Genomic DNA, 11,363 nt, shown 5'->3' with positions numbered 1-11,363 from the left:
TAAACATCACCTCCCTTGCTACTCAAAGTACAGTTCAAAAACCACCAGGACTGGCATCACCTGAATTTTGTTAGAAATGCAGAATCTCAGGTTCCACCCTGGACTACTGAATCAGAATTCATAGTTTTAACAGGATTCCTCACACAATTCAGATGTACTCTAAAATTTGAGAAACACTGGATTTCCACTAAAATCACCTGGAAAACTCGTTAAAAACAAGAACTACCTGGCTTCCTCCCAGTACCAACCACAGAATCTCAATCTCTGCTAAGGATATGAGAATTATTGTTATGGAGCTAGTCACACCAGGGCCTGAGACCTAGGAAGCACTCTTCAAGGCCAATGTATACATCCCCTCAACTAGCTAGCCTCACCTTCACCTTCCAACTCTTTCGTTAAAATAAAAAATATAACAGAGATACAGGCTTTTATTTTCCATCATGCATGTGAGCTTACAACTATTTATACCGTTTAGGAACAAAGGAATAATTGCATTACCAGGGTGCCAAATTACCAAGTAAGACAACCAGTAACTGATTGCTTTGGGGAGGTTATTTTCACAGAACACAGAAACAATTTCCAAATTATACTTCCAAGACCAGTTATATTATGAGACCAGGACAAGCTGATGATATTTCTAACAGTCACACAAGCCTCCATCTTTCACAAGCAAAAAAGACTGATATTCTGGTGAAGGGTCCCAAGTAAGCACCTTATCGTATCAGTCTGTAAGATTTACAACAGTCTCTCTCCCTCTCTCTCCTTTTGTGGATACAGGGGAAAGGGAGCATCTTTTCATCTCTTTTTGAGACTCCCTGTTTATCCTGAAGACTTTCACTTCTAAGGCCCATTTCTGGAACTTCATTTGTTAACATTTAAAGCAAAAAGCAGACCTGATGGGATCATGATAGTGCCCCCCACCACTATCACCACCAAAAGAGAGTCCTGATCTCCCAAAGTAGTCAAGGTTGAATTGGCACAGTGTCGGATTTTCCATCAACAATACAGGTGGGGAGAGGAAGATCCCAGGTTGATCATAATTGATGTAGCTAGATGATGGGTACACAGGGGCCAGGTACCATCCTCTCCATTTCTGTGCTTGTCTGAAAGTGTCCATAATAAAGAGCAAAAAGTCAAAAAAAGGAAAAAAAGAAAGAAAGAAAAAGAAAAAAGCAGACCTATACAGCTACATTTTCCCATTAGGCAAAAATGGGGGAAGTGGTAAGATTTTACTTATGGCAAAATAAGCAGCATATAGCATCAATCTTCCACATACGCAAGGCCACACCTAGAACAAAAGAGAAAGCATCCAAAGTAACATTATTCTGTTTTGGATTTGTTTCTGTGATTTATAAAATCCACTAATGATGAGCTAATGATTGGATAAAACCGTGGGCAAACCCTCACCTAGGCACTGTATTGGCCCATGACCCCTTTAATTCTCCCCTCCTCACTCTGGGGAAGGTCCCTCCCCGTCCCTGCCCTCACTGAGAGACAGGCATAGTCTCCCTGAGGCTTCTCAAACCATTTCTACCTGCATCTCCAGACCCCTTCCACACCAGGCCCATTCCTGCTCTGTGTTTTTGCTCCGAGTCCCCCACCTGGCACACCCTCTCTACAAATTTGGGTCAAGGCCTCCCCAGCCCTTGGGGAACTCAGAACAAGGTCTCCCATAAGGAAAAGGAGATTAGGGGAGGGCAAGTGTAGTTACAGTCCTACCCGTCAACCCTCAGGGATGCAAAGGAGAAAGAGGGCCTGGCTCAGCTTTTATACTCACTGGAAATGAGCCCTGGAGATCCAGAACAGATTCCGCCCACCCTGTCCCCATGCCCCAGGATGGAAGGAAGCCTATTCCTAAGGGTATTTGAAGGTAGAAAAGTAAAGAGAGCAAAGGACTGCTGAGAGTAGAAAGCTGGGGAATGAGGGCCAGATGGCCAGAGGCTACCACAGAGGAGGAAACAATATGAGGTCACTGGGTCTTAAGGGGCACACACACACACACAAAAGTTGGAACAGAAGTAAACACTAGTCCACAACACTGCTGCCTTAGGGCTTATAATTCTAACACATGTGTAGCCATGAAAAGAATTTTCATTTGAGAATTATAGAGTGAACCCAGGAGTCGGAACCAAGGTCTGACCACAGACCCACTTAGCCTTCTGGCTTCCTCTACCCTCTGTCAGCACAGAGTGTGAGTGTGCACAAGTCCCAGCTGTCTCGCTAGCTGTATGCAGAAAACCCTGGTTTCTCAGTTGTTTTCTCTTTCTGAGCTGTGGTAACACTGAAACAAAAAAGGAAGGGAGAAGTGGAGGAAGAAGAAAGGACAGGAAAGGGAGGAAAGAAGGAAGAGAGGGAGTGAAGGAAGGGCAAGTAAGGTACAGAGGTGTGAGAGGAAGTAGACACAGGCCCACAGGTCAGAAATACCTCTTCCCCAGCAAGCCCACTATAGCACTCTGGTCCTGTGCTAAGAAGGAATAAGTGGAGTTGACAAAGGTACCGAGGTTGTATGTGGGTCCAGTGCCCACCCTCACCTGCAGCCATGGCACGATGACAGTGAGCACATGTTCACACACCGGCCCATCAGTCTGGCAGGCAGCAGGGTTCCTGGAAGGCTGGGGAGGGTTGGTGTGTGTCTCATGCACTGGCAGGGGGCCTGGGTCCACAGGCAGTTCTTGAGGTCCTCATTGACCACGAGGCCAATTGGGGCCAATAGCAACCTAGACAAGTCTCAGTGGCCTGACAGTGACGAGGCATGGTATAGACCTTGACAAATGTTCAATAGCAGAAGGGCCCAGAGGCAGGAAGAGACAAACGATGGTACAGAACACATGGCATACTGCTTCTCACTCTCAACCTCATCCATGCCCAGCAGTCAAGTGCTATTCTGCACATCCAGGAGGACAGCTGAGGCCCCTGGCCAAAGTCAGAGATCCAGTAGGTGGTGGAAACTAGGCCGGTGACCCCAGGGCTTTGGAACAATTAGTTTTGGCTGATGGCCAATACCATGTGCGCTAACTTCATTCTGCAGTGGCAACAGAAAAACTGGCCATAGATGGCATGCATGGCCAGCATGAACACAAAGCTCAGCAAGTCACTGGCCCTGAAGTAGCAGAGCTTAAGGATGCACTGGTCCTCTTGGAGGATGACTCATGAGTGTCCACGTTAGAGACAGCTGGGAAAGGCCAGAGCCAAGAACATGGTCCAGGCAATGTAGACAAAGGCAGCACACACTTGAAACATGTGTGCTTAACATATAAACAGTAGGGGTGAGATCATTTAACATGTAACACTAATGTGAAAAAGCAAGAAGGCCACGAGGAGGCAAAAGAACATGATCATAAATACCATATTCTTGTAACTGAAGTCCAAAGGGAATACAGTGCATAGAGGCCAACATGAAGAGAAGGCAGACAGCCAAACACGTGTGGTTAGCTGGGCACAGGTCCAACAGGAGGTAGTAGGGAGACTAGTGCAGGATCAGTTGGACTTGTTTGCCCCAGGCTCAGGGGTCTCCACTGGCTGCCTTGCTGGACCTTGCCTGCCCTCCTTTCCTTTCTCTGCACGGGCCCCTTCACTCATAAGGTAGTACTGCAGGGGATTGGGCCACAGTTCTTCGTTGATTATCTCCACAATCTTGTCAGACTCAATGGAGCTGTGGTTTGAAAACCACCCAAAGAAGCTACGGCTGTTGTCGGGGTTCCCCTGGCTTAACGACTGGAGATCATGCCCTGGGAGCCATTGGATTGGAGTAGAACGAGACACCACCTGACCCGAAGGACCACACCCATATTCCTTGATGAGCACCTTATTTTGGAAATAGGGGTTGCGCCCAAAGTAGAACTTGATTTTGTAGCCCAATCTGGCGAGGCCAAGCTCTTCCACCTCCAAGCTGTTCAAGTAGCTGAGAACCTCTTTATCTTGGTTGTTCAGAAAGGATGATAGCTGGGGGTGGTTCTGAAAAGCTTGCCCCCAGAAACCCGGGATATTCTGGATGAGGAGGTTCCTGCGCTCTAAGTGATGCAGTCGCAACTGCCCAAACTTCCGCGAGAGGCGAAGGTAGGCCCTGTCTGCCTGGGCGTTCATGGTCTCCAGCTTCAGCTGGACCGTCTCCAGCGTATCCATGCTGCCATCTGTCGCCAGGGGCCCTGACCCTGCATCCTTCTCCACCTTCTTTTCCTCTACCACAGGGACGGAGACACTCTCCCCTGTGGCCCCTTTCTTCAGCTTCCCGCCGGCTATGGCCTGAGGCCCCCTCCCCGCTGTGTTACAGGTTTCTGGGGCCTTCTTCCCGGCGGGGCCACGCCGATTTCCAACGCGGGGGCCATTTTTCGGCCTTCCCACGGCTCCCACGGTCCCCACGAAGACAGTGTCTGTTGCTAGGCGCTCCGAGAGAGATGTGGCCTTCCCCGGGCTGGGCCTGGTCGCGGCCTGCCCGCGATCCCCCGCAGCTCGGGCCCGGAGCGCGAGGCCACAGTCCAGTGGGAGCCGGCAGGCAGCGTCCTCTCCGGGCCGACGGGACGGCGCGGGCGCAGCGGTTTCCAGGCCACCCCAACCCGCGCCAGCCTGCACCTGTGCCGCCTGGGTTTCCTCCCCGAGCCTCTGGCACTGTGGATGGTCCGGGTCGCGGGGGACGTCGTCAGGAGCAGCGCGGACTCGGGCTTTGCCGCGGCCTTTGCCCCGGCTTTTGGCGCGGGAGGACTTTCTACCCCTACTTCGGCCGCTCATGATGGTAGCGGAAGCGGCTTCAAAGCCACGCTCTGACCCCGCCGCCCCTGGCGCCAGCTCGCGGTCCCCAGCTAGCTGGCCTCTCCATGGCAACCGCCGACGTCACGACTGTACGACTGCACCGTCGCGCGAGGACGGGCTGCGCGCAGCGATTGGCTCCGCCGCCGCAGCTGCGCAGGAGCGGACCCTCACAGACACCCCCTCCTCCGTCGCACCCTCCCTCGCTTTGTCTGTTGGAGGCGGGTGTGCGTTCCTTTCGTTGCTTCCGGTTGGTCGCAGCGTGCCGGCTTGGTCTCGTAGAACGCGTCTCGTTTCTCTCACACAAGACAACATGACGACAGCCATCACGTCCATCCCACCATCATCTCCTTTCTAAACGAAACATCTTCAGTTCCTTAATTACTTCTAGTGACGTTTGCCACGATGAAACTGCCATTGACCCCTCTGTTTTCTCTTTGAAAGCCTTTGCCGAGGGATTTGCCAGGGTGCCTGAACTCCAGAGAATGTAAAGGTGGGTACCATGGGGCCAGGCCACAGAGCGATCTGTTAGGTGGTGGGATGTTACTAGTGATTATAAAAATAATAACCAGTATTTTGTGAGCATCATTATGAACCAGGTGCCTGGCTACATGCTTTATATGCATCCTCTCAATAAATGAGGGAAGTGTTGTTGTCATTCCCACTTTCCAGAGGAGAAAACTGTGACTCCAGGACCCCAAGGAATATTCCTGAGATTACACAGTAAGGGATAGAAGCACAATTCAAACCCAGGCCTATCTTGACTCATAAGCCCTGCTTTATATTCATAAGTGGCTAGTCCTCCCAGGCCTGCACCGCTGCAGATTACTGCACTAGCTCTTAAGAAGGCCAGCCTTGTCCGTAAAACAGTCATTAGCAGGGCATTCTCTCTTCTACCTGGGAGCATAACCCAGATCCTCTAGCTGCCTCAGGCCTAGTTTAGAAGGCTGGGCTTTCGCTCAAGGCATAGGACCAGGAGTGAAGGCCACAAGTCAGAACTTCTGTAACTGGAGTTAACATAGGAATGTGGTCAGAGCCTCCATAGGCAGTGAGGAGGCCCTAGAAACTTCTTAGACTCTGCATGGAAACAGCCATACAACCTATCTCTTGTTCTTGGAGGGAGTTCTAGACCATGCTCTTAAGAGCCAAGTGATAGGACCTTGAAATAGTGAGTCCAGTGGTAAGACCATGACCGATAGGAAAGTGAACAAATACCTTTGGAGGCTGTCCTTTCAGGCTCACAAGGAACAAGAAGGCCCTTGCACCCAGCTAATGGAGAGGTAAGTTCCAGAGCGCCTGGGAACTCAACACCTCTTTACTCTTACTTGTCAATATGTACCTGTAGACTGGCAGCCTGGCATCACCTGGAAGCTTGTTAAAAATGGAGAATTTCAGGCCCTGCCCCAGACCTACTAAATCAGAATTTGAATTTTAGCAAGATCTCAGTCTGTGTGTATCCACATTAAAGTTGAAGTATAGGACACTGGGGAAAAGAGAAATTATTTTGATACAAGCAGGCTTTGCTTTAAGCCAGCCCAGTGCAAGTGACTACTGACTTTCTCGAAGCCTCTACAGTCCTGCAAGGCTCTATATGATCTAGCAAGCTCCCTCTTGCCGCTACCCACCTTACCTCTCTGACCTCATCCTCTTGTCTCTCCCACCCCTTTCCTACTATACTGGTCTCTTTGCTATTCTTCAGACTCATTAGGTAAGCTCTTGCTTCAGGGCCTTTGCACTGGCTCTTCCTTCTGCCTTAAATACTCTTCCCCTACTTGGGGTTGGTCATCTTGGCTGGCTCCCTTCACACTTTGCTTAAGTGTAACCTTCACAGTGACCATCCTGTTTAAAATTGCCACCCATCCCATTCCCTCTTACCCTTCACTACTCTTTCTTTATCCCTTAGCACTTACTGCCTTCCAACACACTACCAGTTATTGATTCTGTGTATTTTTTAACGGTCTGTCCTCTCCAGAATGTCAGCTCCATGAGGGCAGGTATCTTTCTTTTGTTCATATGGGCCTACAACAGTGTCTGATACTAACGAAAAGCACTCATTAATTGTTGAGTGAAAGAACCAACCCAGGTAGAGTTTTAAAAAATGGGTTTATGAATTGATTGTCTGGAATTCAGAATACTCCTGTTTCCCCCCCCCGCCAGAAGCAGTTTTATAGGTGAAGATTATATACTCAGATCAACATATGAAAACTTAAACTCGTAACTTAGACCCAGAATTATCTTTTGATAGGAGCACCAGTCAGGGACAGAAAGTAGGGGAAAATCTAGAGTGATAAATTTAAAAATTAAGCTAGGGGATGGTGTGCCTTGCTGGTAGAGCATATGACTCTTGATCTTAGGGTCGTGAGTTCAGGCCCCACATTGGACTTGGGACCTACTTAAAATTAAAAATTAATTAATAAATGAAGGCATTCCTCTTTATAAAAAAATTAAATTAGGGGAATTAATATTTTATTTAAAAGGGACTAATCCAAAGATTACCTTAAATTCTTTTTGAGGGCCCTTTCGTAACCACTTCTTCCCAAGGCCTTCCATGAACATCCCAGACCGTGGGAAGTAGTCCTGTCCTTGATCTCACAGAGAAGTTGTTAACTGTAGTATTTATCTGGCAATTAGATAGGCAGTTTTGTGCCAGTCCTTATACAGAATTACCTCTTAAACTGGATAATGACAGTCTGCAATTGTCTGCACATCTCAGAAAAAAACTTAAAAATCGGCTGAAGCAGTCACTGTCCCTCTGCAAACTGCAGAAATTGGTGGGCTGGCCTGCTTTTCAGAGCACTCACAGCTCAACCAACTTCTGTTGTCAAGAGCCTTAATCCAGCATCAGTAGCCGTGTCCTTTACTGCTCACCCATGGTTAAACCACTGCAAGATTAATATAGGCTGGGCCACTGCAAATGTTGTTCATTATACAGTGTGCCTTGAGCCTGTTTTCATCATGTCAGAGAGATAAGCATCAGGTGAAGGGAAACAAATGTGAGACTAACATTTTATATAACGATACTCCTCTGGTCCAGGTCACCCAGCTCATACGGCTTCTATATTTAAGAGGCTGGTCTGTGCAGCTGAACTGAACTGTTGATTTTCTTTTCAGGTATTAATATTTCACTTTATATAAGACTATAGCTTGAGTTCGCAGCTAGATAGTAAACCATATAAGGGTAAAGACTGTGTCTCTTTTATCCCCCAAAGCAGCTAGTATGGGCCTTGCATATACTAATAATGTTACTGAAAGTTCACATTTATTTTGTATTTCATACAAAATTTTGTATTTCATACAAAATTTTATACAAAATGCCATGTTCTAATTTACTTAATACCCACAACCACCTCATGGGGCAGATGCAGTTATTGCCCCAATCCTAGAGATGAGGTTATTGCTATACAGAAAGTTTCAGTACCTTGCCCAAGGTCACACAGCTAATTAATGGTTTTAGCCCAGGCAATCAGATTCCAGACCCATGCTCTTAACCACTATTCCATGATATAAAATGATTTGAGAGATTGAAATATCAAACTCTTTCTAGTGGGTAAAATACCTTTCAATGTTCAAAAATTATATGTATATATAAAATTATACATATGCATGCATATACATACACATTCTTACACATGCAAACATATATATCAGTCAGGAATCATTTTTCAATGAGGTATATACCTGGTGTGGTGATACTCAACATAAGTGAGTTTCATTTCAACAGTCCATGTTGGGAATAAAACATTTCCATTTGCACTGCATTTGTCATGAGCATTCTGTGAATATTATGAAAGATATAGAAGTTTACTATCATGAACTCAGAAATCTGGGAATTTTTACCTTTCCCCAATAATTAGGGGCTTAAATCCATGGTAATATAAGCATTTAATTGATTCCTTTGAATGTGACATTTCATCATTTGCAAATTTTATTAAAAATTCATAAAAATGCTTTTCAAAATATTAAAGTAACTAATGTTCACTTTTGTTCCATAAAAATTGTACTTTCTCCTTTCCTTTTAAGGTCTCTTTTCCTTGAATCATAGAAATTTAACTAGCTGGGAAAAAGACATTCCAGTGATCCAACCTATTCCCCCACCAAGAGACTAACATTCCCCACAGTTTCTCTGGTAGAACTTTAAGATCCCAGACTTGACATTTTTAGCCACAGGGTTTTGTCTTTCCCCAAGGAGACAGTATGAGGCTCTTAAATGGCAGTAAATCTTGCTTACTGTATGGAATTTTGCCAACTAACACTCCCAGGTTATGGAGGATCATGGAAAAGAAGGGAGTGACATAGGGAATATTATCAAAGCCAAGAGGGAGAGAAAAATCTGCCTCTTATGGTAAATTTCAAAAGCTATTTAAAGGTAACATCATTAGACATGTGCCTAGATTCTTTCCAGTTCCTCCCCAAAGAGCAAAATTTTGTCCTAGACCACCTAAGTCATTCAGTTCATATCATATAAGTAGCTGTAAAATATTTTAAAATATTGACAGATGTATTCTTACTTCTTGGCATTTCCTCTTTACCATACAACATTTTCACCATTAAAATTAGATCTTTAGGCTAATAGCAGCTTTTATCCTAGAGAGGGAAACGTACCGAAGAACCTAGCAAAAGCTGAATTCAGCAAGTCACATTCTTCACTTTGAATCTCAAAATAGGCTCTTGAGAGGGGAAGGTACAATGGTATTGAAAAAGAAAAAAAAATTTGGCGCTTTAAAAGCAAATCCTGGAGCACTAAGTGCATAGAGTTTATAACATAAAACATGTGATGATGTATAAACTGTATCTCCACCACACAAAGAGGCAATAAGAACCTTTTCTGAACTGGGTTTAAGGATCTTGGAGAACATTTAGAGAGTGTAGAGCTGGTGCAGTATCTCTCGAGAAAAGGATTCTCACAGTTACCCCTCCAAAGATCAAAACCTTTGGGGAGTTGGTAGAGACCATCTTCCTGGAAAAGACAGACATCTGAGAGTGGGGAGGGCTAGCTCCCAATTTGAAAACTGAAACCCAGACAAGAAATCCTCTGAGGACTTCTTTCATCGCAGGGCAGCCAAGAGAGTAGAAAAGTTTGTACAGAGTGTTAACTTTAAAAATAAAACCGTCAGTTATTTTACAAGCAAAAAAAAAAAAAATGGGTTTATTCAGGAATAGCAGAAAATTGTAATTCAGAACATGCAAGCTATAGCAAATCTATAGGCAAGTTCAGAGAACAAAGGAGAGGAAGGCTCTTCCATAGAGGAAAGGGGGAATTGGGAGAGGTGGTTACAAACAAAAGTCCATTGGAATAAACTCAGAGTTCGAAGTATGGTGGCTTTTCACTGGCTGAGTTGTGACTGTCTGTCATTGGCTGGGCTGTTGCTGGGCAAGAAGAAAACCTTCTTCCTCCTGCTCCAGTAATAAAGCAGCTAAAATAGTATGGACTTGCAAGGTGTGAGTCTTCCTGTTGGGGTTGCAATTGTCAACAAGTGGTAGAGCATAAGAGCTCCCCTCTGGCCTCCTGACTTTATCTTATACAAGGTTTCCTTTTTTTAAAAAAAGATTTTATTTATTTATGAGAGAGAGAGAGAACAAGCAGTAGGGAGGGGCAGAGGGAGAGGGAGAAGCAGGCTCCCCGCTGAGCAGTGATATCCCCATGCGGGGCATGATCCCAGGACCCCAGAATTATGACCTGAGCCTAAGGCAGATGCTTAATCAACTGAGCCACCCAGGTGCCCCACACGGTTTCTTTTTATTTTCACAAGGTTAAGCATTGCCAAAGGCATTTCTGAAATGGCCTGTCCCACCCTCCAGCCACCCTACTCTCAATCTCTCACAGCCCCAGAATAGAATGCAAGAGCAATCCTACATTATCCCGTGTTTAGTAGAGGTGTGGAGCTTGGTTAAGAGCATTTGGGGAGTTTGAATGGACTTTGTATTGTTGGCAAAGGAGGTGCGGATTTGACGACTAGAGACCATGAGGGCCACGCTTCTTCAGTGGATACAATGGGAGTAGAGGCAGATCTCAAAGACCAGGCAGGTCCAGCTAAGCCTCAGCAGACACCAGCAAAGACTGAAGTTAAGATTCACACCAGACTCTTCTCCATCAATGACAGGATGAAGAAGCCCTAGCCCTGGAGAGATGAGAAAAGGAACAGGGAATGTCCTACATGATTAAGTATTTACCTAAAAGAAACAGGAATTTTAAATGTAAAGTTACCAAGTCACTTGAATTGCCATGTTTAAGTTATCTGAACTTTATAAGTTGCTGCAACCATGAAAATTCATACTCAATACAACAGTATTAACTAGTCCAGACCCAGGATCTAATGGGCTTAGTCATGCAACTCCAAAGCTGGAGAAACTTAAGAGATAGCATTTTAAAACTCCTTAGAAAATAAGTGACATTGATAGTTTTAGAAAATAACAGAAGGTATTAAAAGACCTCATAAGACATGGTTGTGATTATAAAAATTATGAAATCCATGAAACTCCAATCACCAAATATGAGCATTTTCACTACAAGTTAGGGAGGGCCCCTAAAGCAAAACTAAGTGCTCGCCAAGAAAGTCTCTCATTAATTGGTTATAGGTTGAATTTAGAACTGTAGGTGCACCCCATTTATTGCGGTTATT

General features: G+C 45.5%; 1 protein-coding gene and 1 long non-coding RNA gene across 2 annotated transcripts in view; one reads left to right on the top strand and one right to left on the bottom strand.

Annotated features, from left to right (window-relative positions):
• Window positions 1-414: 414 nt before the first annotated feature.
• On the bottom strand, window positions 415-4,807 carry TSPYL5 (TSPY like 5). The gene is made up of 2 exons (XM_028112615.1): window positions 2,532-4,807; window positions 415-1,288 (listed from the first exon to the last, which is right to left on the bottom strand). Exon 1 carries the CDS (start codon window positions 4,723-4,725, stop codon window positions 3,478-3,480), a length of 1,248 nt encoding a protein of 415 aa, XP_027968416.1. The 5' UTR covers window positions 4,726-4,807; the 3' UTR covers window positions 415-1,288; window positions 2,532-3,477.
• A 139-nt stretch (window positions 4,808-4,946) lies between these two features.
• Window positions 4,947-11,363, top strand: part of LOC114216241 (uncharacterized) — a 32,407-nt gene continuing 25,990 nt past the window's right edge. Inside the window, exon 1 of the long non-coding RNA XR_003610739.2 lies at window positions 4,947-5,236. This is a non-coding gene — a long non-coding RNA (uncharacterized LOC114216241). The remainder of the gene's footprint in view (window positions 5,237-11,363) is intronic.

The sequence above is a fragment of the Eumetopias jubatus genome, unplaced genomic scaffold, assembly GCF_037043125.1.
Source record: "Eumetopias jubatus isolate StellerSeaLion01/CBP00866 unplaced genomic scaffold, mEumJub1_p1.0 scaffold_4, whole genome shotgun sequence".
NCBI classification, from domain to species: domain Eukaryota; kingdom Metazoa; phylum Chordata; class Mammalia; order Carnivora; family Otariidae; genus Eumetopias; species Eumetopias jubatus.
Note: the sequence above shows the minus strand (reverse complement) of the source record. Positions and strands in the feature narration are given on the sequence as shown.